Source organism: Sciurus vulgaris (genome assembly GCF_902686455.1).
Source record: "Sciurus vulgaris genome assembly, chromosome: 1".
NCBI lineage: Eukaryota > Metazoa > Chordata > Mammalia > Rodentia > Sciuridae > Sciurus > Sciurus vulgaris.
Genome location: NC_136461.1, coordinates 106,122,378 through 106,150,250, shown reverse-complemented (window position 1 = coordinate 106,150,250; position 27,873 = coordinate 106,122,378). Strand labels below are relative to the sequence as shown.

The 27,873-nt window shown below is 33.2% G+C and overlaps 1 protein-coding gene across 1 annotated transcript in view; it reads right to left on the bottom strand.

The window, feature by feature from the left end:
- Nucleotides 1-27,873, bottom strand: part of MAN1A2 (mannosidase alpha class 1A member 2) — a 168,430-nt gene that overhangs the window by 18,706 nt on the left and 121,851 nt on the right. The window contains exons 9-12 of the mRNA XM_079109401.1: nt 13,125-13,240; nt 8,888-9,107; nt 4,778-4,950; nt 850-965 (exon numbers count right to left, since the gene is read on the bottom strand). Of these exons, the coding sequence (XP_078965527.1) occupies nt 850-965; nt 4,778-4,950; nt 8,888-9,107; nt 13,125-13,240 (625 nt within the window). The remainder of the gene's footprint in view (nt 1-849; nt 966-4,777; nt 4,951-8,887; nt 9,108-13,124; nt 13,241-27,873) is intronic.

Below are 27,873 nucleotides of genomic sequence, written 5' to 3'. Positions count from 1 at the left end.
AAAATTCTGTGGGTATGGGCCCATTTATCTGTGTTTTAAAATGACTTCCAAGTGATTCTAATGTACTCTAAAGAGCTAAGAACAAAATGATAAAGATACTAATTACTTATTTGATAAAATATTTTATGGTCTAACTCATTCCTCCTGAGGTAGGGCTGAAGGTTTATGGACCCAATTACATAAAAAGATATTCATAATAAAATTTAGTGTAACATATCACACAGTCTTAATGCATCATCTAGCAATCATACAACAAACTAGACTACAATAAAAATTTTTAATAAATAAAGAAAATGTGACACAAAATGGAATACTATTCAATCATAAAAAAACCATGAGATCCTGTCATTTGTAACAACACAGATGGAAGCAAAGATCATTATGTTAAGTGAAATAAACCAGGCACAGAAACAAAAGGACCACGTGATTTCATTCATATGTGAAATCTAAAAAAGTTAATCACACAGATGTTGAGAATAGAATGGTGGTTACCAGGGACTGTAAGAGAATAGGGGAAGGAGAGAGGGAAAGAGCTTGATCAAAGGTTACTAAGTTGCAGCTGGACAGAAAGAAATTCTGGTGTGTACACAGCACAATAGCATGATTACAGATAACAATAATGTATTGTACATTTCAAAATGAAGAAATGATTTTGAAAGTTGTCACCATAAAGAATTGACAAATATTTGAAGGCCTAGATATATTTAACCTGATTTAAACATTATACGATGTATACATATCAAAACACTGTATATTACCTTTCCTCTTAATACGTAAGATTTTTGTGTTTTGATGTACTGGTTAGAAAATAAATTTACTTTTCAAAAGATTTTAAAGATATTTACTTACTTTAATGTTTCAGCAAGAAAGAAGCTCTGTTGTACATCATCATGTGTAGGAGTAGAGGAATATACATCCTTGACTCCAGAAAATCCACCACTGACCCGGCAATACTTTTCAATAGCCTGTAAAAGAAATCAACAAAAGAAACAATTTCATGGAGTTTCAAATTTTGAAGGTTAAGAATCACAATCAAAAGTTCTTAAAAATCTGTATAAAATTTGATAATATGTCAAATATTCTTTAATTAATAAGATATTCGAGCTGGGTGCAGTGAAGCATGCCTGTAATCCCAGCGGTTCAGGAGGCTGAGACAGGAGGATCACAAGTTCCAAGCCGGCCTCAGCAAAAGTGAGGCGCTAAGCAACTCAGTGAGACCCTGTCTCTAAATAAAATACAAAACAGGGCTGGGGATATGGCTAAGGGGTCAAGTGCCCCTGAGTTCAATCCCCGGTACCCCCTGGCCAAAAATATAAAAAATAAAAAACAAATAAAATGAAATAAAAAATATATATGTATGAATATATATATTTAGCTTAAGCATAATATAAATATATATTTAGCTTAAGAATAATATATTATGAAATGGAAATATTTTCATACTTGAAAAATTAACTTATACTGAATCTCTCCCTCTCTCAAATTCATTAGTCTTTCTCTGATGTCTTATATTGTCCTAATTTAGGTATCAAATTTTTGAATTAGGGACCTATCTGGCACAATAAAGCCTCATTGATTCTGACAAATTAAGACAGAGGTCAGCTTGAACTCAATGAATTTCAATTTTATCATTTCAATGAATTGAAATGAATTTCAATTTTATCATTTCCAAGAACAAACAATAATCTACAACATGTTAAAGTATTACTTAGGAGCTTTCTGCAGTTAATACTAGTAAGAGATTTACTAGTATATTTTTACTAAAAACACATTCTTGCCAGACATTGTTATTATCATTATATAATTTAGATACCAACTACCAGGAAGAGCTCATCTACATACCTACTCTACTTAAAATTTAAGGGCTAATATGAAATACTACGTGCCGAAGGCACCAACATTTAAATTTCACAACAACTCTATGAGTTTGATAGCTTTGCTTTTCTGATGGAAAAACTAAGCAGAGCAATTTGCTCTATAATATTAACTAGTGTGCTCTATTACTTGGCTAGAAATTAAAAATTCTAAATTTATACTTCCTTTCACATCTATGAACATGCCTAAATAAAAGTGAATTCTGAATTCAAATGCAATCTATTCACAATCCTACTTTTAATTCAAAGCAATCAAATATCTTGCTTATGCAGGCATATCACACTACAGAATTAAATCGTTTATGAAAAGTTGAAAACATTTATGCTTCTTTTCCTTCTCTGTTCTACCTAACTCTGAAATACTGTCCAGTGAAGGTGTTGTTATTTAATTATGACTGCCATGGCTTTTTCCTAGTCTTGCAACTTTTCTTTCTCTTCTAGTCTTCTTTTCTAATAAAAAGTTAATTAACACTGAAAAGTGTATAGTCAAATCGTTCATTTTATTGTTCTATTTTGATTATAGCTGGATTTTAAAAAGGGTTTGGTGCTTATACCTATCAATATTTTAAACATTTTGAATACATGAGTTTTTAAGTACTGTATCCCTCAATTATCATGTCTTCACCACTATATGAACTATTAGAGTTGTTTAGGAATACTGAGGAACAGCAGGGAGGCATGACTAATCCTTAAGTCATTTAGAGTCATTTCTTGAGGGAGAGTTTCAATGTATAATTTACTTCAGTTCAGAAAACTGAATATATAAATGGAACAGCTAAGGCTTCAGAAAACAGATTCATCATTATTGTCTCACTCTACCTTTCCTATACTTTCTCCACACCCAATAGGAGGGGCTAAATGTGACGCACAGAGAAATTCTTTTTAAGTTGTGAAGCTGCCTTTTTTGCCTCCATTCTCTCACTTCTCATCATGGCACACTTTCCAAACTTTAATTTGGAGCATAATGGTTTTGTTCTCGTTCTTAACAGATTATACTTTGAATTTGTAAGTGTCCATACAGTCTATAAAAGTAAAATCCTAAGTCCTATAATTCAAATTTGGACAGCTGTGGGCTAATGTTGAAGCTTGTCAAACCTCTTCTAATAGGAAAGAGCAGGGAATACTTTAAGAAAGCGCACAGGGAAAAGGGACTTTAGGAAAAGAATAAGCTAATGAATAGCATTTCTTAATTACAAGATGTGTATCTACCATCACCTCTTACCCCACTCTCCCATTCCATATAATTAAGATATATCTCCCTCATTCTTTTAAATAAGAACCATTAAATATGAGGAAACATTCAAGTCAATAGATACATTATAGGACTACTTTACCTACCTATGTAAGCACTAGTAAGTCACCACTAACAAAAGAAGGGTGTGTGCATGTACCTGGGTGTGTGTACATATATGACTGTCCTATTCCCAAACCACGATGGCAACAGTTTGGCTGTCCACTGAGCTGTGGCAGGATCCGCTGGCAGTGCTTCACTAGCAGCTGCACTATGTACCTCATCTTAGACTCACAGGGCCAGGGAAGAGCAGCATTAATAAATGCTGTGTATGATCCTGCTCTGTGAAACCACCTTCCTTCTAACACTCTCCTGTTATTAAAGTTCAGAAGGATTACCTAAATCTGAATGACAAAAGACAAGTAATTGTTTTACCTTATTTTAAGATGTCACCCTATGCCTAGATTATTGCAGTGGCTTCACCAAATTCACCAGTGTGTGGACTATAGTCAGATTGCTATGTTATTCCCCACTGAAAAAAAGCTTTCAGTAGTCCCTTACCCTTTGAAAACTTGTAGTAGTTTTGTAACAGACTCTTGACATTAGGGAACTTTCATATGTAAGAAATAGTAAGGAAAAAAGAAAGTCTGAAGGGCTTTTTAGATTACCAAACAACTTTTTACCACTTTGCATATGAAAACACAGATAGTGATTGACAAAAGTTTGTGTGTGTGTGTGTGTGTGTGTGTGTGTGTTTGTGTGTTTTATTCCTAAATAACTCAGTGAAGTACCCTTGATTTGGCACGTAAGGCTGTCCACATAAGAGCTCCAACTTTGCCACTGTCGCACATTTTCTGCATATAAATCAGTGTATGTTCTGCCCTAAAATATACCTCATACATTCTTCGTTGGGTAATTTACTAGCACTACTCATCTTACCTGGGATGTTCATTAGTCATTTTATCTAGACTACAAGCTTAGATTAGATTATCTGATATAATTATTCACAGTTAGAACTATTTATCATAACTAGTGAATCTCAGAGAATAAAACAAGCTATATTTTTATAAACGTCTCATCTTTTTCTTCCTCAGGTAATGATGGCCATGAGATTTCCTGAAAGTGTAGTATTTTAAGAGTAAACTGTTTGCTTCTTTAACTTATAATTAAAATTTCCTAATTTTAAATATACAGTTTATTTTTCAATCTAGAAAATTTTTAACAATTTACTGATCCTTCATGGTGATCCATTAAGGAATCATTCATAACTCAAGGTAAAGTGAACAGGGGGTCATCTACCCAAGTGGCACCTGGTTAATTTTATGACTTTTCCCCCCTCCAGTGGTTAAGCATTAAGAGAACAATATAAAAATTAAATTACTTATATTACAGCTACATTGGAAAATTGCCTTTAAAATAATTCCTCATAGTTATTCAATGAGGATAATAAGTAAATACTGGCAGCAAACTACTCTGACTAGAAAACAAAACAGGATTTCAAGGTTTGTTTCTATTGCTCAACAAATTTAAATGAACTAACAGTTTCTTCATCAGAAAAATGAAAATCATACTAGTTTCTCAAACTGAGGTTAACATAGATAAGAACACATGCCATTATAAGAAAGCTTGATTTAATATTCTTACAGATAAAATAAAATGTTGGTTTATTTACCAGTGCTGCTTCCCAGCCCCACTGCCTGTATCTTGGATCATGAGTAAATCGCCATAGGTACCAATAGGTTTCAATTACTTCTGGACGGAGGATATAATACTTTTCAGCCTGCCGGACAGCCACGGCCTCCACTGCACCATCAAACTTGAATGATTCAGGACCTAGCTTTAATGCTGTAACATGACAAAAATAAGTAGATAAAATAAATGAGCCAAATAAACCACTGTATTTGTTTGCAAGAGTTCCCCCCCCCACTGGAGTAATCGTTGTTTTATTTTTATTGTTGCTGTTGTGCAAAATGAGTCACTTTAAAAAAAATCCAAATTTGGTTTTCTTATAACAGACTTACAAATATTCCTTCCCACAACATTTAATTTTTCTTTCCACCTTCTTCCATATAAAAATGCAGCAAGTACACCCTCACTAGGCCTCCAAATGCTGGTGCCTTGATTTGATTTCTACTATACAGAACTGTGAAAAATAAATGTCTGTTCTTATAAATTACCCCATCTCAGATATTCTGTTATAGCAGCACAAAATGGAGTAAGACAGACCTCTTCCTAATCACACCTACAATTCTAAACTTCCCCTTAATGTGTAAGACAGATTTTAGGTGCCTTTGCCGCACACAAACACACACACAGTGAGTGGTTAACTTGCTTAACTACAATAATTACTTCACTATGTACATCAAAACACAATATCATACTCCTTAAATATGTACAATAAAATTTTAAAAAATAATGAATATTAAGAAGATAGTAATCTAAAGGTAGGTCATTTGGTCTGGATTTCTTATGTTTTTCCTCCCTCAAAAACTCTTGGTACTAGAGATGATCAGAGTTTTAAAAAGTGACTATTAAGGCTAAATTTAAATTAGATAATGAATTCTATAGTTATAGTGATAAAACCACCTGAATTGGAAAAGAAATGGTCACATGAATTTTAAGCTTTCCACTGAAAAATTATAATTTGCTTATCGCTAACTTCATAAAAATCAGCATATTGGAATGATAACAGATTTGTCCTATAAAATGGATAAGCCTATATTATGTACATATCCCATTCATTATTTTGGTCAAGTTATGGCTTGTACATTTATTTCTGAGGGCATTATTTCTTTCATATTCTTTTATGTACAGAAAATTTCATAACATTCTACCTTGTACTTAATTCTTATTCTCCATTTTAAATCTCTCCCCACTTTTTTGCAGGGTATGGGTACCAGGGATTGAACCCAGGGGTGCTTAACCACTGAGTCACATTCCCAGCCCTTTTAAAAAAATTTTTTATTTTAAGACAGGTTCTCACTAAGTTGTTCAGGACTTCACCGAGTTATTGAGGTTGGCTTTAAATCTCCCCACCTTTTGAGATAAGATCTTGCTATGCTGCTTGAACTCTGAATCTTCCTGCTTTAGCCTCCCAATCAGCTGGGATTACAGGCATGGATTACTACACCCAACTCTTTAAATTCCCCTTTTACATTTGATATTTTGTTTCTAAAAGGAAAATAACCTAATAAGTATAAACTGAGTCAAAACAAAAAATAATTTAGTGCTTTGATAAAAAGATAAAACTTGAAGTATTTATAAAATGTAGGCAGAGAAAAGAGATGCACAACTAAAAATCAGAGTAAAATAGCAAACGTGATATAAATTCACATTAAGACAATAAAAGACAAGTTTAAGAGGGCACAAATTAGTTTATATAGTCATGGAAAAATGCAATTCATACACATCTTCCAAGTTGGGCAGAATCTAGAGATTTGGAAATATAAGTACAATGGAGTCAATAACAAAAAAATTCGGCACTAAGAATATGCATAAGGAATATTCTAGGACATGTAATCTGACCATAGTCAGATGAGCAAAGTGTAAGAAACTATTTTCCTGTATTGTTTTCTCTTAGTATAAGGATAGTTGTAAAAACTCTTCAAATACGTCTAATATTTATGTGATATGGATCTAAATAGATTAAAATTTCCCTTCAACTGTGACAGCATATAGTCTAGAAGTTTACCAAACTTCTACATGAAGTAAATTAAATCTCATAGCTGATATTTTAATGATGTTCAGAAATTTTTTAAAAAATCTAGAAACCCAGAAAACAGAAGTACTATATTTTGGAAGTTTAATATTATGTTTGGAAGCAATCCTGAATTATGCCTCAAAATAAAATGAAATGATACATTAATCACCAACCTAGTAACCAAGGTAGATACTGTAGGAAACCAAGTTTCATGCTAAATGTCATAAACAGATTCAGTTATGTTTCCACAAACTCAGTAACTATTAAAATAGGCCATGTTCATCAAATGGTGGAATGAATCAAGATTACTAAATCTGAATTAACAATAATTCTAATTCCAACAACAGATGAAAGTGACATCCCAAAGCAATAATTACATTATGAATTTGCTGAAATAACAAAGGAGAAGTAGATAGGTATTTTTAAACATAGTGGCCAAAAATTACAGCAGAGCTGTAAGAATATACAGCAGAGGATATAATAATCTGCTGGGAAGTTAGCAAAAGTAGAATTATACTTTATAAATAAAGGATCTAAATTAAGATTAAAAGACAAGTAAAAACAGTGAAAGACTGTTAAAGACAAGTAAAAACAATGAAAGATTACAGGACAGTAATCTTTTCTGGGTATATGTTCAACTAGCAATATGAAAATGACAATCAGAGTAAGAATCAGCTCAGCAATGTCATTATAAAATGTGAATGTTGGAATTATAAGGGAATCCTTTTTACCTCTGGAGGTTCATGAATTTCTCTAAGGTAGGGGATATATCTTGTTCACACTTGAACTAGTAAGCATTCAGATAATGTTCATCATATAATGGGTGTTCCTTGTTTAACAGAGTAAATAATTAATTATAACAACTCTACTATCTTATTTTTGGTAGGTTTCCTATGTTAAATTCTATTTTCGATCTATTATTTGATTTATGGTCAAAATCTGTACAACCACAAGCCTAATTATCCTAGGTCCTGATATAAACCCTATCTACCCTGGGCCTCAATGTTTTACTTTCTTTAACCTGTATGCTAAAATTTAAGTAAATGATTGTAAATATGTAATTTAAGTAAAATTTAAGTGTATAACAATATTCCATAATCCCATAATCATCAATATAACTTAATTCAGCTTTTATTTATAACTCAAATCACTCACTTTTGATCATATACCAATGTGAAGCCATCCTAAAATAATACCGCTTCAATGTCCAAGTTTTACACACACACACACACACACACACACACACACACACACACACACACACACATTTAAAGAAATGGAACTACTTATTTAGTTAATGAGAGAACTGAAGGGTCAATTTCACCATAATTTCTATTTACTATATAAAAATAACTTGACAGACTTATGAACTAGGATAAATTTTAAGCCAATCATATTTGTATCATGATACCTAATGACAAATTAACCTTAAAACAGAAATTCAGTTATTTCATAAAAGCAACAATTCAACTTCTAAAATCACATATAGAAATTATCAGTTTTTAAGATAATTTAATTAAGAACCATTTCATATTTCAAATAAAGACACCAAAGTTCAGAAATAGAACACATTTTCCCAAAAGAATGTCTAAGGGTCTTTTAGGTCAAAGGCACAAAACTCTAAAAATTATTGGCAAATTAAGGAAAAGATAAGCTACCAATTTGCTATATACCAATTACACATCCAAGATAACTACTATTCTCTTTTGGTTATTCCTATTTTCACAAATATATAGTATATTTCAAGATAACCTTGAAATCAGTCTTTTTTGTTGTTCTTTTGAGTGGTTTTATAGACACTTAAAAAAATGGCTAAAATAGATTCTTATTAAAGTAATAATGTTATTCCTTATATCCCTATATACTCTTGTTTTAAAACAATTATTTCAAAATACTGAGTTCAAAATTTTATAAAATAATGCAGAAACACATTTCTGAAATTAAAATTCCTAATATAATGATGTTACTTATGAACTATTTTGAAATAAAAAGTACCAACATATTTTCCATCTAATTTCAAAACATACTTTTTAACTTAGATGTTATTTTAAACTAAATAATTTGATTTATTAACACTCTTACCAGTTCTGTCATATGATTCATGACATGTACGTGCAATTTCTGCTCCTAGCTCTAAATAATGACCAGCTTTATCCTTTCTGGAGCCATCTGCTCCTAGTGCAAACATTCCCCCAGCAAAGCAAGCCAAATGTCCCATCTTCTTTTCCAAATGCCCATTCTTCCATTCTCCAATAAAGATAAGACCACCCCGGGACTTCTTAATAAGGTGTTTTTCTATAGCCTGTAAGAAAGAAATGATATTCAAATTTTTAAAAGCAATCTATTAGCTCAAACATATATTTCTGGCTATCATAAAATGTTTGCAAAATGATATTCTTCTATAAAGCAGTAATTTTCCCAAACTGAAAGACTTAATTTATAATAAGTAAGTTTTGGAAGAAATAACCAAATTGCATACAACATGGAACAAATATTCTGTATTCACTTCTGTAAGACTGAGTGGGAATCCTAATGCCAATAAGATATACTTCATGTATGTATAACACGCAAAAATATACTCTACTGGGCTGGGGTTGTGGTTCAGTGGTAGAGCACTTGCCTAGCACATGTGAGGCTCTGGGTTCAATCTTCAGCATAAAAATTTAGGTATTGTGTCCATCTACAACTAAAAATATATTTTAAAAAGAAAGTATTCTATTGTCATGTATATCTAAAACGAATTTAAAAAAAGAGTAACAGAGGAGAGAGTTAGCTGAAAGAATACCTTTATACATAACCCTATTATAACCTTTGTTTTCTTGAGCTAAATGAAATTCATAATAATCAACTGAGATTGTAATAAGAAGCTACACCAAAAGGTTGTGTCATTTCTATTTCATATAACAAAACCTAAACAGGAAGAATATCTGAGTTAATAAAAAAAATGATTTTAATCATTAGTTAAAATGAATCTTCATTTTCCATGCAATTATGCCATGTGGAAAAATACTTAAAAAAGGCACCATTAGGTAAGCCACCTTACACATTACTAGGCTTTCAAAACTAGTTGAAAGTTAAATATTTATCCCTTAGTTCCTTAGTCCTTTCGGGCTCAAACTTAGGCATTTGTGTCATGGAAAAGAGAGGACACATAATAAAGAATCCATCCTTATGGAATGTCAGTTTTACTAAAAAGTATGGGGATGGTGAGGGAAATATTTTACACTAAATTTAATATAATAAAGCATTAGAGTACAACAATCACATTTCATTTTAAAATGTTATTCCCTTGGACTATGTTCTCAAACTTTGCTGAGGGAGGCTATGGATTAATTTTTTACCATTAGGGGCAATTCTATGGAAAAATATAAGAAATTGCATTAATTCAGTCCTGTTTGGTAGAAATGATTATATATGACTAGTGATTCTATTATTTTTCTGACAAAACAAAGGAATATTTCTTTAAAGAATTAACTCACATTTTTACTGTGTATTGTTCTGTGACAATCTGAATAACATCAATGTTGGAAAAATGTATTCTATATTCTTAGCAATAATATGTAAGTTTTATAGAATTGGAAGAACTATGTCTTATTAATCATCTTACACTCCAGAAAGCCTGTAATGTATTTCACACTTAATAAAAGTTTAATAAGTAAATAAATGAATGATGCTTTTAATAGTTGTATTTGACCTGTTAGGGGAGTGAGACATAGTTGACAACTAAAATGCTAAAGAACTAATAGATTATAAGCTTTTGTTGTGGTGGTCATTGTTTTCTTTTGACCATAATACCCCAAAGCACATATAAAATGACTGGTCTTTTAAATGGAGGGGCAATGTTTTTCATCCTTGTGGACCTCGTGATACTAGCATGTTTTCTGTATTGAAGATACTCCATCAATGCCTAAAAAATAATCCATGGTTTTGGTTTATACACGTTTACATAGTATTTTTGACAGTTTGTAATTTCTGTTGATTACAACATAAATTTTACCATGTTTGAAAGATATTCAAACAACTACATGAACTTACTAGGATTATAGTAATAATTTAGGTTAATATAGAAGTTTACCAGTAATTTTTTTTGAACTTCTAAAATTGCTTGTATGGGTTTCTTCTAAAAATATGACAAATAAAATACCAAACTGCTGAAAGGCAGTTAGTAACATTATTCTTTTTCAATTAAAATGTGTTAAATTGTCACTAATATTGGCATTACATCTTGTTCCAAAAAACTTTCAAAAAATCATTTTTTGTTCACTTTTTAAAATTAACAACAAAACAAATTTGGTCAGCATATATAAACTGTGATTATGTAAACTAAGATATAGGAACTAAGGATATGGGAATTTGTAAGGGCAGAAAAGGTTAGGATACGAATAGAAATAATTTTAAATAGAATAGCTCAGAAAGGCAAATTTTAGAAATGATTTCTTTCAAATTAGAATAAATTTAAAAATAAGTGGCCATCCCTATCTCTTCCATGAATTTAATATGTCATTTATTTTAAAATTCATACATACTGTGTCTCCTAACAGAATGAGTAATTACTGAAGGTAAACTAAAACTGCAAAAATTGCAAACTTGAGATCATGGCTCAAAATGAAAAGTTGACCAATTTTTATTAAGCAATTACTTAGTAGGAGTTCATTCTGGACTTAAGAATTAATAAAAATAGGACATAGAAAACAAATACAGAAACATGTATGAAACACCTAATGTATATAGCAGGTGAAAAATTTTAAATTATAAGATTAACTTTCAAAGTGATTATTATACCTTTCAAACTATATAAAATTAAAGAAGGTAATAACAAATATAAAATAATTTTGTGGTCCTTTTAAGTAGGAATGAAGAAAAGTAAAAGAATGGTTTTGGATTATTACAAGAAACAGCAAATTTTAAAGAAAGATGATATTACATAGTAAATGACGTCACATTTTCTGAAAAATAAAAATATTAAATTCAGTCATTCATTTATCAAACACTTAATGAACATCTTTTATGTTTTGAGTATTGTGCTATGTGCTGAGATAAGAACAAACAAATTAGTCTCTGCTTACCAAGGAACCCAAAGTTTAATGGAAATGAAAAAGGACTATTTTTAATACTATGATTCTAAGAGTATTCTTAAATAATTCTTCCTAGATAATGACTTCTTTGGGTCATAAAAATTTCTAGGTTTATATTTTGACAACCAAGAGTGAAACTCTCCAACTTTTCAAAAGTTTTTAGAAGTCATGTATTAAAAATTTAAATTCTTGATTATACCTTAATTTAGCTCACTTTATTAGTTAATCCTTACACAACCATTTATTGAGTGATTATAATGGACAAAGCACTGTGTGACACACATTAAGGTCAACTCCTGTGTATTTCAGACAGCAAATGAAGGGTATTAGGTCCTTAAAGAGGAGGATATAAAATGAGTAATAAGAGCCTTGCTTTAATTTTAACAACTATAATGCTGAAAACTGATCACTGACTATATCAGAATGGTGTGGTTACACAAAATACACAAAAAATAATTAAAATCATTAGAAAGATGTGGGTTTATAGTGGATCTGAAAGCCAGTAATTTATTAAATGCTTAACACATTTTTCTATTTCACAATTTTTACCTGGAATTTAACATATAATTGCTTCCTAGAATGACTTGTTCTAAATTTAAACACTAGATCACAACATTATAGTATGAAGTTGTACAAGTGTGAAATCACGTAACACAGTGATTAAGAGAATAGGCTCTGCAACCAAACTGTTCAGTTCCAGGCTCCATCACTAACCAGTATGTGACCTTCAACATTAACCTCATGGTGCCTTAAGGTCCTCATATACAAAGTGATGTATATAATAAGGGTTAGAACAGGTCTCAGCACATGGAAAGTACTGTGTAAATGTGCTGCTATTATTATTATTATGTGCTTACAAAGGTCTCAATGTATACACAGGTTTAAGCAGTCACTAAAGAAGAAATGTTTATGGAAATAAATGTGAATTCAGAAATTTTTCCAGTCTCTGTAGACATTAACTAAAAATTACTAAAATAAAGTCTCCTAAAATACCTATATTAAACTTCAACAATTTCTCTAAAATGTCACAGATAAAAGAAGACTTGGTATAAGGATTTTCTACTAAAACACTAAAAATCTATAGTTAACGCATATAATAAAATGTTTATATATATTTATTTCCTGAATGCATATGAAATGGTTATTCCTGAAAACATACAATAAAATGACTATATTTATTGAGCCATTATCAAATAATTGTACATTCAATATGTTAAGTAGGAAAATATTCTGAAAATTATCACCTCAATAGCATCATCATACATCTTTCTCGCCTCATGGTCTGTTTTATCTGACATCAACCAAGCTTTCAGTAAGTATTCATAGAAACTGTCACCCAGACCACCAACTGATGTATGATCTGTAACAAAAAAGAGAAGGATACAGATGAAGAGAGGACAGAAGACAATTAATGTAGTATTTTAAAATCATAATGACTGTTTTATAGATTAATTAAAAAAACTATTTTCTGTTTTTTTAAATTTTTTTTTATTGTAAACAAATGGGATACATGTTGTTTCTCTGTACATGGAATAAAGGCATACCATATGTTTAATCATAAATTTACATAGGGTAATGTTTGGTTCATTCTGTTTTTTTTTTTTTCCCTCCCCCCCACCCCTCCCACCCCACTTTTCCCTCTATACAGTCCTTCCTTCCTCCATTCTTGCCCCCCTCCCTAACCCTAACACTAACCCCTCCCACCCCCCATTATGTGTCATCATCCGCTTATCAGCGAGATCATTCGTCCTTTGGTTTTTTGAGATTGGCTTATTTCACTTAGCATGATATTCTCCAACTGCATCCATTTGCCTGCAATTGCCACAATTTTATCATTCTTTATGGCGGAGTAATATTCCATTGTATATATATGCCACACTTTCTTTATCCATTCATCAATTGAAGGACATCTAGGTTGGTTCCACAATCTGGGTATGGTGAATTGAGCAGCAATGAACATTGATGTGGCTGTATCTCTGTAGTATGCTGATTTTAAGTCGTTTGGGTATAGGCCAAGGAGTGGGATAGCTGGGTCAAATGGTGCTTCCATTCCAAGCTTTCTGAGGAATCTCCATACTGCTTTCCAGAGTGGTTGCACTAATTTGCAACCCCACCAGCAATGTATGAGTTACCTTTTTCACCACATCCTCACCAACACCTATTGTTGCTTGCTTTCTTGATAATAGCCATTCTAATTGGGGTGAGATGGAATCTTAGTGTAGTTTTGATTTGCATTTCTCTTATAACTAAAGATGATGAACATTTTTTCATATATCTGTTGACTGCTTGTACATCTTCTTCTGTGAAGTGTCTGTTCATTTCCTTAGCCCATTTGTTGATTGGATTATTTGTATTCTTGGTGTAGAGTTTTTTGAGTTCTTCATATATTCTGGAAATTAGCGCTCTATCTGCAGTATGAGTGGCAAAGATTTTCTCCCACTCTGTGGGCTCTCTCTTCACATTACTGATAGTTTCCTTTGCTGAGAGAAAGCTTTTTAGTTTGAATCTATCCCAGTTGTTGATTCTTGCTTTTATTTCTTGTGCTATGGGAGTCCTGTTAAGGAAGTCTGATCCTAAGCCGACATGTTGAAGATTTGGACCTACTTTTTCTTCTATAAGATGCAGGGTCTCTGGTCTGATTTTGAGGTCCTTGATCCATTTTGAGTTGAGTTTTGTGCAGGGTGAGAGACAGGGGTTTAATTTCATTCTGTTGCATATGGTTTTCCAGTTTTCCCAGCACCATTTGTTGAAGAGGCTATCTTTTCTCCATTGCATATTTTTGGCCCCTTTGTCTAGTATGAGAAAATTGTATTTATTTGGGTTTATGTCCATGTCCTCTATTCTGTACCATTGGTCTACCTGTCTATTTTGGTACCAATACCATGCCGTTTCTGTTACTATTGCTTTGTAGTAGAGTTGAAAATCTCGTTTGTGATACCCCCTGCTTTGCTCTTTCTGCTAAGGATTGCTTTAGCTATTCTGGGTTTCTTATTCTTCCAGTTGAATTTCATAATTGCTTGTTCTATTTCTGTAAAGTACGTCATTGGGATTTTAATTGGAATTGCATTGAATCTATATAGCACTTTATGTAGTATGGCCATTTTGACAATATTAATTCTGCCTATCTAAGAACATGGGAGATCTTTCCATCTTCTAAGGTTTTCTTTCATTTCTTTCTTTAGTGTTCTGTAGTTCTCATTGTAGAGGTCTTTCACCTCTTTCGTGAGATTGATTCCCAAGTATTTTATTTTTTTCGAGGCTATTGTGAATGGGGTAGTTTTCCTAACTTCTCTTTCTGAAGATTCATCACTTATGTATAAAAATGCATTGGATTTATGAGCATTGATCTTGTAACCTGCTATTTTACTGAATATCCCTTCATGATCAAAACACTAGAAAAAATAGGGATAGTGGGAACTTTCCTTAACATTTTAAAGGCCATCTATGCTAAGCCCATGGCCAATATCATTCTAAATGGTGAAAAACTGAAAGCATTCCCCCTAAAAACTGGAACAAGGCAGGGATGCCCTCTTTCACCACTTCCATTCAACATCGTCATTGAAACTCTAGCCAGAGCAATTAGACTAACCAAGAAATTAAAGGGATATGAATAGGAAAAGAAGAACTCAAACTATCCCTGTTCGCTGATGACATGATTATATATTTAGAGGAATCCAGAAATTCCACCAGAAAACTTTTAGAATGCATAAGTGAATTCAGTAAAAACTGTATTTTCAACAAATTTCAAATTTAGTCCAGTAAGAGTATACCATAATCACTCCTCTACACATGCATCCAGGTTCCTAGAAAATAATTTTCCTCTGGATATAATATTTTACATATTTAGTAGCCTTTGTATTGAATTACTTGTATACCTTGTCATAATCCAAACTTTGCCAGAATTTAAAATAATTACCTTTTGTATATTAATGGCTTTAAATATAAAGCTATGATTAAATATGAGAGATATACTTAAATTTGATGTGAACCAAAAAGAGTTCACTCTTTAACATTTTTCCATATGATAATTAATGGTGACTCTTATGCCACAGACAATAAATTAAGTCAATTTTTTAAAAGCTCAAGAGTTTCTTTATAATATCATTTTGCATAATTAGCTATGGAATTGCCATACTTGATTACTATCTATACAACTATTAATATATATATGTTTATCCTAGGTGTAATTCTTACTTGATGGTCATCTATACTTTTTTTTTAATTTTTAAAATTTGCTTTAAAAAACTTTGTTTTAATCAGTTACACATTACAGTAGAATGCACTTTGATACATCATATATAATGGAGTATAATTTCTTATTCTTCTGGTTATGCAATGATGTAGAAAATATTTTATTTAGAGAGAGAATCTCATTGAGTTGCTAAGTGCCTCACTTTTGTTGAGGTTGGCCTTGATCTGAGGATCCTCCTGCCTCAGCTTCCCCAGCTGCTGGGATTATAGGCATGCACCACCACACCCGCCTTATATCCTTATATCCTATCTAATTTAGTACAATAGTTCCCAAGGGAACCACATGTTTTCATCCTTGATTTTAAACAAACCCTGTCCTACATTCTTAAACTTTGTCTCAAAACGCAACATTCCCCTTGAAAGAAAAGAAAAATACCACATTTTTATAACCCTTCAATTGCTCATAAAGTACTCACTTGTTTTTCAAATTATAAGGAAAGGATGAACTAAGTGGTTTATGAGAAAAACTCACTTCCCATTTGGAGAAAAAATGTATGTTAATATTTATCTTTAGTCCACAAACTAAATTTGTGGGTGATTAATAATTTCAGAGTAAAACTACAAGTGGAGCAGATGAAAATATAGGAACACATGTCGTCTTCCTAAGTAAATGATCTTAAGCAAAATACAAAATGAGGAAGCCAAAAAGGACAAGTTTATGACTTCAAATGATACAAGCAAAAAACAAGTTAAGTCTAAAAGACAAAAAATTAAATGGAAGAAAATATTTGCAATGTATGTAACCAGAAAAAGGCAATTCCCCTAAACAAAGAACTCTGGCAAATAAATAAGGCAAACTGGAACAGGATACACACAATAAGCAAAAAATAATACATACAATAAACCACATATGCCTATAACCCCAGAACTCAGGAAGCTGAAGAAGGAGGACCACAAGTTCAAGGCCAGACTCAGTAACTTAACAAAACTTTGCCTCAAAAGAAAAAATAAAAAAGATTAGGGATGTAGCTCAGTAATAAAGTATCCCTGGGTTCAATTCCCAGTACCAAAAAAGAACAGGGGGGGAAAAATGAATAAAAAAGGATCAAAGAAAAGCATTTTGTAACAATGAGATTCCACTTTTGTCAGACCCACAAACATTTTAAAAGATTAATAAAATCCAATGTTGACAAGAATTATGAATTATGAATCATAGTCATTGGGATTGAAGGGAAATTTTGTGGTACCAATCAAAATGTAATCCAGAAATTCTAGGTCTGGAATTATCATATAACAATATTCACAAAAATTTAAATACAAATGTGAAAAATAGAACAGTTAATCACAGAATTACTTGCATTAGTTAAAAATTAAACCTGAAGTTGCTAAATAAATTGTAATATGAACATACTATAGAGACCTATATAATCATCAAAAAGAGTCAGGTGCATCTGTATTCTAACACTGAACAAAAGCTATATGCTGTTGAGTGGTGGGGAGAAAGCAGACTAATATAGTTTAACACCACTAAAAATTTGATTTACACCCTTAAAAGAATATTAGCATACATATAGAAAGGATCTGAAAAGACAGCTGCAAAAAAAGTTATCTCTAACTTTATATGATTAATTATATTATCTGAATACATGTAGTTACATGTAACTAAAAACTATATCTTGTAGAAAATAATAAATGGGGAAAAAGGCTATCATTCACCTTCAGCAATCTGTCTGCTAATAACCAAGTAATACACGTGTACCTTAAACAGCCTGCATCTTAAATGCTTGTTTCTCACTTTTCTGTGTGTGTGAAATCATAAATGTACATGCTGATGAATTTTTTACAAGTTTATACCAGCAAAACTATTACCAAGTAAAAACATATAGAACATTTCCAGTGTCCTAAGTCTTGCTCATGTGGTCTTCAAAGATTCAGTCCCAAAAGACAGTCATTTTTCTAACCCCATCACCACAGATTTGTTTTGCAAGTTTCTGATCTTCATATAAAGTAGCTGTTTACTTTTCACTAAGATTTGTCAGCTTAATGCTGTTCTACTTTGTTTTCACCTAAGAATCTAGAAGACCCCCTATTCTTTATGTAGGGTTTTGAGTCTCTAATGCAAAGTGCTTGGGTATTGTGGATGACATATGGCAAAGACAGGGTTACAATATGATCCCTTTCTCTAAATTTTGTACTGCACCAGAAATCAACAACTAAATTTCTAATAGCTTTCAATACCCAACACATTTACATTTAACAATTTTATAATTATAACCATATGTGATAATGGTTTTACAGATGTTATACTTAAAAACACTAAATTCTAAGAGATTAAAACATTTTATAATCCTAAAAATCACAAAAGTAAATACAAACTGGGAGGAAGTGAAACCTTCAAAAGGTAGGGCCTAGTTGCAGGGAGGTGTTAAGTCAATAGGGACATAACCCTGAAGGGCACTGTGGGACCCTGGTCTCGTCTCTTTTTGCACATGAGAGGCCATGAGGTGAACAAATGCTCTCACCATGATGTACTGGGCCACAGAAACCCAAAGCAATGAGTTCAATGAGTCATGGACTAAAATCTTCAAAACTGTGAGACGAAATAAACCTTTCCTCTTTATAAGCTAATTCTCTCAGGTATTTTATTATGGTAACAAAAATCTGACTAAGTGTCCTAAGAGAAAAAGCAAAACTGGTAAAATTACATTAAAAAATTGGCAAATATAGATTTCAGTATACCTGTTTTAAACAGAAAGATAAATCAGAAAAAAAATAGATAATTAACCTGAAAACAGTCTTATTTAACATGCTATGAAGTCTGAAGACAAGTAGATTCTCTGCTAAACCATAACCTACTTATGTCTTTATATACCCTACAGCACCTAGGTCAAATTGTCAGGTTTCTAACACAGGTTCTACCAGTTAGAATGTGGTCAAATAAATCAAGAAGAGAAAATTTTAAAGTAATGATACTAAGCTCAATTCTGTACCCGAGGAGTTTAAAGTACTTATAAAATACTCAGGCACAAATATCCTGTGCATGTGGCGATAAAGTTTAAAGCCCAAGGAAGAGCAGTAATGAAATAGTGGTCGACATGGGTGGGGGGATTTTTTCTAAAAAAGGCCAGCTAACATATAACCTCAGTTGCATATTCCTATTTTGCGTTGTCATTGATGATGACGATGACGTGTGCTGACAATGTATGCTTGAATAATCACTTAAAAATGTAAAAACCATTCTAAGCTAGCATGTCATACAAAAGAGGTCACAGCCCTGCCTCAGTTTGCTCATCAACACTATAGGACATAGTTCATACTAAAAGAAGAAAAAGATAAGGTTTGTGAAGCAAAGTGAAAAATAAGCAGGCATTCCTTGGAATATCAACATTTAAAAAGTTGCATGAAAAAGAATATGAAATAAATTCCCTGTCGTTGAAAGTGGATTGCAGTTGTACTACAGTTTAGATCTGGAATGTCCCTCAAAAGCTCATGTGTTGAAGTCATGGTCTCCAATGCAGCAAAGTGCAGAAGTAGGGATTTTAAGTAATGATTGGATCATGAGGGCTCTGACCTAGGTGTATGAACTACTGGGAGGTGGTACCTAGTTGGAGGAAATACATCACTGTGGGCATTCCCTGGAAGAGTTTTATTTTTTTCCCAAACCTCTTCTTTCTCTGCTTCTGTCTCTCACACTCTGCTTCCCAACTGCCATGAGCTTTCCTCCACCATGCCCTTGCACCACCACGATGTTCTGCCTCATCTCAGACCCAGAGCAATGGAGTTAGCCAACGATGGACCAAGACCACTGAAACCTTAACCAAAATAAATCTTTTCTCCATTAAGTTTTGCTATTGTCAGTTATTTAGTCACAGCAATGAAATATGATTAACAAACACACCTGTATCTTGCTTTGTCTAACTGAATGCAGTAAAATCTAATAGTGTGACAGTTTCCAGCTTAACCCTCCAGAAGCCTTGCATGTTCCAATTCTTTCTGTGGCCTCTGTTACTGCTATGTAAAGAAGTATGCTACGATACATCCCCGTAGATGATGAAGACCACAGGAAGCACAGATAAGTCCTCCCAAATGGGGTCATGCTGGATTGTATTATGTAGCAATAGCTAATTAACACAGCCTTTTTTTTTTTTTTAACTAGTCTACAGGAAATTTGATGGAACACATAAGAAATTACTTTTAATGGAGTTGTGGGCAGCAGAGCCCAAAAGGCAATAATGCATTGAGAAGTGAACAGAAATATGAAAAAAAAAAAAAAAACATGAACTTAATAAATGTAAACTCTTACTGCAAAAGACTATCATAACAAGAAGAGGAGATATGGAGTATTCAACAAAAGTGAGCAACAGCATTTAAAAAGAGATCAAGAACTTAGAGGCTAGGAGAAAAGATCAGGAAGTTTAATATGTAGCAAACTTAAATAAGAATAACAAAAAAGGGCTGGAGAGACAGCTCAGTCAGTAGATTGCCTTGCAAGCACAAGGCCCTGGGTTCGATCCCCAGCACCAAAAAAAAAAAGATCAGATCCAGAACGCAGTTCAAAGGACAAACACTAGTCAGCACAATGGATGCTGCATTCTCTGAGATTAGAAAAACAGAGGTGAAACAAAGTAAATAAATTAGTTTATAAATAAAGAGATTTCCTGAGTGAGATTCATCTTTCCCTTCTTCCCTTCCTCTTCTTCTTTCTCTTCCTCCTTTATCTTTCTGTTTTTTGGGGTGCTGGGGATTCAACTCACAGCCTTAAGCATGTTAGGCAAGCTTTGTGTCATGGAGCTATCTCCCACCCTCATCTTTACTTTCACCTTAAGAAACAAAGTCATCCCAGTGGGAGTGAGGGAAAGAGGTATGATGACCAACAACTAGAAAACTACTAGAAAAGGTGTTCTCAGAACCTAATGGGGAAAAACATCATCTAGAAGAATAGAATGTGATATTCAAGAAGCAAAAATAAACAGAATCACTTTGAACCACAAGTTTATGACGAAATATCCAGTACCCAGGAAGATAAAATTCAGAGTAAGTGACATGTAGCAAAGAGGTAGGAAAAACAACCAACAATGAGATTCTGATTTCAGTCAAACTGATCCAGAACTGACAGATGGTACAAATAAGAGAGGAACATTGAAACAGTTATGTCACATATGTTCAAAAGTTAAGTAGAAACAAGGAAGATATTAAAAAGATTCAAACTGAAATTCTAAAGATAAAAACTACTATGTCAGATTTTTTTTTTTTTTTTAAATGTACTGGCTGGAACTAAAGGGATCAGGCAATGCATTAGAAAAGATGAGTGAACTTGAAGGCTTGTGATAGAAATTATTTAAAAAACGAAAAAAGCAGTGTTGGGTTTTAGGTCAGTGGTAGAGTGCTTGCTTAGTACAATCCCTAGTACCACAAAAAAAAAAAAAAAAAAAAAAAAAAAAAAAATGAAGGAATCAGTGAGAAAGCAGAATCTATGAAGGAAAAATAAAATTTATTTGAAGAAATAATGGCCAAAGGCTTTCCAAATTTGATGATAGTTATAAACGCACATGAAAATGAAAACACAATATACTAGATGCCAATAAAGCAGTACTTAGAGGGAAATTAATAGTATGAAACTATTAGGTAAGAGGAAAGTTGTCTTAATAACAACCTTAGCTTCACCAGGTGCAGTGGCACATGCCTGTAATCCCAGCAACTTGGGAGGCTGAGAGAGGGGTATCCTATGTTGGAGACCAGTCTATGTAACTTAGGCCCTAAGCAACTTAGTGAGACCCTGTCTCAAAATTAAAAATAAATCAATAAATAAAAGAGCCAGGGAGGACTTAGCTTCAACTCAAAAAAACTAAAAAAGGAAGAGTCCAAAGCAACATAAAAAGAAAGCAAATAATAAGTTAGGGCAAAAATCAAAGAAAAACTCTGTAGATACTAAAGAGGCAAAAAATTATAAACAACTTCATGTCAATAATTAGGAAAATCAGACAGGTGGGAAAATTCTATGAAATACAGAAATTACCAAAACTCACTCAAGAAGAAAGAGATAACCTGAACAACACTTTCTCTGTCAAAGAAGTTAAAACTGTTTCAAAAGAAAACTCCAAGGTCACATGGTCATACTGGTAAATTCTACCAAACGTTAAAGAAGAAACAATACTGTTCTGCACAAACTCTTTAACAAAAAAAAAAAAAAATTCTATGAGTCATTATAATGATATCAAAATAAGGCAAAGATTAAAAAAAAGGTATAGCATAATATCTCTCATTTAACAAAATCAAATCCCACAAAATATTAAAAAGATAACATAATTAGTTAAGTGTGTTTTATATTTGGAATGCAGGGCAGATTATATACTCAAAATTATATATTCAAAAATTAATGTAATTCACTGTATTATATGTTACACTTTGGAATGAGGTGTCTAACCAAAGTTCCTCTGTTAATATAGAAATATTCAGGGGTGAAATTGTTAACAGGGGTCTCTTCATGTAACAAGGGTCTACTTTATGTTTTGAATGTAAATCTGGATGCTCAACCACTGGCAGCTTATTTAAAAATTGTCTTTTATTTTTTCCTTTCCCCTTTCCCTTTTTCAGTCCCTATCTGCAGGAAAAACAAGATTAACATTATTCATGTCCTAAATCAAGTTATCTGTCCTTCCACTTACTGCCCACCTGAATAAAAAAAAAAAAAAATTCTGGACCTGCCAATGGGAAAATAGTTTTCTTAAGGAAAAAGTTGAACATTAATTCTGAACATATCTACTGATAATATCTGGAAAATAGCCCTTGTACACCACCCCCGCCCCCCTTTAAAGCCCTCTGTTCCCCTGAATGGCCAAAGTAGCAGCTTCCATGATGAATCTGTTGCCTTTCTTCTTTGCTATGAAAGCAATACAACTTTTTCCTCTTTCTCAAAGTCTTGGTCCCTACTAGATGAGCATCAGGGACAAGGATCCCAATTTTGGTATCAAAATGATTAGATAGGAGAGTTATAACTTAATCAATCCATTCTAATTTGAATGTGCTACCTGGGTGGTAATTAGGGCAGGAGGGGCATGGTTAGAGGAAGTGAGTCATTGGGGACATGCTCAGGAAGGGCTCATCTTTCCTGTGGTCCCTTTCCCTCTCTCTCAATGTCCTCATCGCAATGAGTTGAGTAGCTTTCTTCTGCTCTTTGGCCATGATGCCAGAGTGATGGAACCAGATGACCATGGACTGAACTCCTAAAAACCAGGAGTTCAAAATAAACTTTTTCTCCTCCAAGTTGTTGTATTTTGGTTATAGTGATGAAAAACTGACTGACACAGAAATTGATATCAAGAAGTAAGATCACTACTGTGACTAACCTGACCATGTGGTTTAGAAGCCTCTGGAACTGGTTTGTGGGAGGAGTTTGGAAATGCTTGGAGATGAAGGCTAAAGAAGATTTAGAATGATGTAAGCAGAGGTTAACAGGCAATTCTAGTGATTCAGAAAACCAGAATGCTGATAGGAATGCACAACAATAAAGACTATGAGGTTTCAGTGAGGAACAAGGATTCTACTGGAAAGTGAATTAGAGGTCATTCATGCTATATTCTGACAAATAACTTGTCTACACTTTGCCTATGTCCTTAGACTTTCTGTGAGGCTGAATTTAAAGGTGATGGACTAATTAATCTGGGAGAGGCTATTTTAAGGCAGCACAGCATTTAGGCAGTGGCATGGATATTGCTATTGGCTTTTAGCCAAATGTACTGTGAGATATGGGGGTGAAAAGCATAGCAGATGGAATTTAAAAACTTGCAGTTTGACCTGAAAAGTATGTAAAAACAAGGCCAAGGAAGGTGTGGTTGTTGAAATGATTTATGACCACTAAGGAGGTGCTAGGTACTTTGGGCGTTTTAGGAACTGGCAAAACTATACTCATTGCAGGCTCAAGGGTATAAGTGTAAAAAATTCTTTTTTTTTTTTTTTTTTTTTGGACCAGAAATTAAACCCATGAGTGTTTAACAACTGAGTCACATCCCCAGACCTTTTTATTTACTTATTTATTTAGACAGGGTATTGCTAAGTTGCTTAGGTTGGTCTTGAATTTGCAATCCTCCTGCCTCAGTCTTCCAAGCTGGGATTACAGGCATGCACCACCATGCCTGGCATAGGTAAATAAAAAGATATTTGACATCATTAATCATTTTGGAAGTGCTAATTAAAACTAGAATGAGTTGACACTACACACATATTAAAATGACTAAAATTAAAAGACTGATCACATCAAGTGTTGGGAGTAAATAGAGGAACACTACTAAAGGGAATGTAAAATGAAACACTCACTTTTAAAAATAATTTGGCAGTTTCTTAAGTTAAACATACACATCTGCTATGTGATACAAAAAATTCATTCTTAGGTATCTACTCAGGGAAATGAGAACCTATGACAGGTTGTACATGAAGGATCACAGCAGCAATGGTTGTAACAGACCAAAAGTGGGGTGAAGGGTGGGGAAGCAAACCGAACTGTTCATCAACAAGTGTACAGATACAAAACTGGTAACCCACACAATGGAATTCTACTCAGGACCAATGACATACAACATGAATGAATCTCAATATAATCCTACTGAATTACAGAGGCCACACAAAGAGCACATATAAAAAATTCCATTTTTGTAAGGGTGTAGACAATGCAAACTAATCTAAAGCAATAAAAAGCAGATGGATGGTTTCCTAGAGAGGGTGAAGGGGAGACTGATGAAGGAAACACAAAAGAATATGCAGAAATCTTCTTGAGATGATAGGAATGCTCCCTATTTTAATAGTTGTGAGGTTCTCAGAATATACAGATTTTGAAATTTATCAAATTATACATTTTAATATGAATACATTTGATTGTATGTCAATTACACCTTGATAAAGTAGTTCTTTAATACAAGAAACAAAATGCAAAGGGTATTTGAAGTTAACCCAAACCTATTAGTAACCCAATAAATGTAATGTTTTAGCTCAGTTTTAAAAATACTGACTCTCATCCTTAAATTTGAAAAAATGCACATAAATATTTTTTCATTAAACATACACCTGAACTAAAATTGCCCAGAAAATTGGAAATAGTCAAAAAAGAGTCGAGGATATATGGAAAGTGTATACAGAAGACTTAAGGAAAACAAAGAACAGGAAAGTAAACTGATCAAAATAAAAGACCTGTCAACAGATACTAGTGATCCAATTGGAATGGAAGTTATATATTTACTGTGATTTTTAATGACAATTTTAATTGATGATTATCACTGGCAGTGTTCAGTTGACTGCACATGAATGGGAAAATAGAAGAATGGGTTGACACAAGTTTGAGAGAATTTCCTGAAGAGATGAAACAGAAAGATAAATGCACACAGTTATTCTCATATTACTCTGGATGTTAAACAGTCTAGACTGGTTAGGAAAGAAAACAAAGGTAATTCCTCTCATCCAAACACTGAAGACCCTTGCTTCATTTGTTCTTCTGTTGTAGCCAACCAATAAAATGCCAACTTTGGATCAAATGAGTGGTCAGTCTCCTTTATGCCCAAAGTTTACAACTTCTACCGTCAATGAGAACCTTAACAGTGCCTATCAACTTTTCTATGATGCCCTGAATAGTGTTCTTTTTTCTATTAACTAAAGCAAATATTTGAAATATCTTCTTCATAAGTCCCCTAATGCTCTTTTTTCCTTAGTCAGCAGACAAATGCATTCTAATTCACAGAGAAAACACAGACCACTTCGTGGGAGAAGGGGCAAAACCCCCCACCTTTTAATTTTCTATATCCCTACCTGTCAATTTATCACTTTCCTTTGCTTGTTACAGAGGGAAAAATGTCTGTTTTTCATGGTATATACTCCTACCTCTGGACCCTAACTCCTTCAGCTTCCCTCTCAGAGTCCTCTCATTCTTGGTTTATGTCTAACATTTACTATTCAATTGAAGTGACCTCTTAGCATTTGAATGCTCATGAATAAATCTTAAAATAATCTAATAATCTTTTCTGGCTCTGCCGTATTCTTTTAATTTGACATCTATCAGGTGTGTTTAGTGAAAGAGGAGGAGAAATTAAAGATGATACCTAGGTTTCTAACTGGAGCAAATGAGAAAACACGGGTGCTCTTCATTGAAACTGGGAATACTAGAAGGGGAAAATGGCTTAGAGTGGAAGGCACCTAATTTGGGGCATGTTAAATGTGAAGTGCTAGGAGATATCTAAATGGATATGAGAAACAAGTAATCAGACATGTGGCAATCCAGAGAAGAGTAAGTTGGGGGTATACATTTGGTAGTTATCAATATATTAAATGGATGGGAGCCATGGTAGTTTACTTGGTGAATAGCATGATTGATGGACATAAATGGCATTTTAGAAAATAAGAACATTTCAAGAATAAGTGTGTGTGTGTGGGAGGGGAGCCACAAGATACACTGAGAAGAGGTCAGTGTATAAACAGAAGGAGGAGGAGAAAGTGGTGATACAAAAGTCAAGCGAGGTAAAACAGGGCAGTGATTAAGAACTTAAGCTCTAGAGCCAGACTGCCTAAATTTGAACCCTGGCTCTACTATTATTTGCTGGCAGTATAACTTTGTACAGACTACTTTCTTTGTATTTCACTTCCCCCATATATGAAAAGGGAATATAAATAGTATCTATCTCATAAGGCTATATGTAAGCTTGCAGATCCAACAAATGAGTGAGTGTAAAGCACTTGGAAATATAAGCATGTTATAAAAGTTAGTAAATAAGTAAAAGAGTTTTAAAAGATGAGATAATCACCATAATTTTAAAATCTACAGATAGATCAATATGCTTATCAAGGGCCCTCAATGTGCTAGGCACTGTTCCAGGCACTAGAGACATAGTAGTGAACAAAACTGAGGAAACTGCCTTGTATTTTGCTGTGAGAGATGAAAAACAAGTAAGACAAATGAAGTAATGAGTAAAATAAGTATTGGTAGTAAAAAGTAGAGAGAAATGCAAAACACACGATTAGTATTTACTAAGAAAAGCAAGCAATTATGTAACACATGCTATTTTGAGTACTGTGTATGTGTGTGTGTGTATATATATATATATATATATATATATATATATATAAACATCTAATCATCACAGTAACTTCATGAGGTATAGTCTATTAATATTCCCCTTTGTACGGAAAAGAAAACTCAGGTACAAAGTGGTTAAATAATTTTCACGTCACAAAGCTAGAATGTAGCAGATATAGGATTCTGACCCAGGTATTCTGACTTTAGATTCTGTGTTCTTAACCACTAATGAGGAAGGAAGGGGCATATAAAGTATATATTTGGGGGTCAAAGTGTTGTAGATTTTTTAAGATAAGGTGACCAGGGAAGACTTTCACTGACAAGGTAATTTTTGAGTAAAAAAAAATCTGAATAAAGAAAGCATGTGAATATTTCTGGGAAGATTATTCTAAGCAGGTGGGGAAAGAAGGCACAATAGTTATGGGGTGAAAATGTGCCTAGTGGACTCAAGGACAGAGTAGGCCAAGGCAGTAAGAGCAGAATAAAAGAGAGAAGAGATACAAAAGATAGATCAAAAAGGGTTCAGAAGGATTTTGATTTCAACTCTGAATGAGATAGAAAGCCATTAGAAACTATACAAAGAGGCATAATGTGACTTATATTGTAAAAGTTACTAGCTCCTATTTTAAGAATAGACTGACGGGGGGCAAAGGCAGAAACAGGGAGACCAATTAGAATGCTGCTACAATAGCCCAGGCAAGAGATGGCAACTGCCTCAGGGTAGTGACAACTGGATTCCAGGTGTGTTA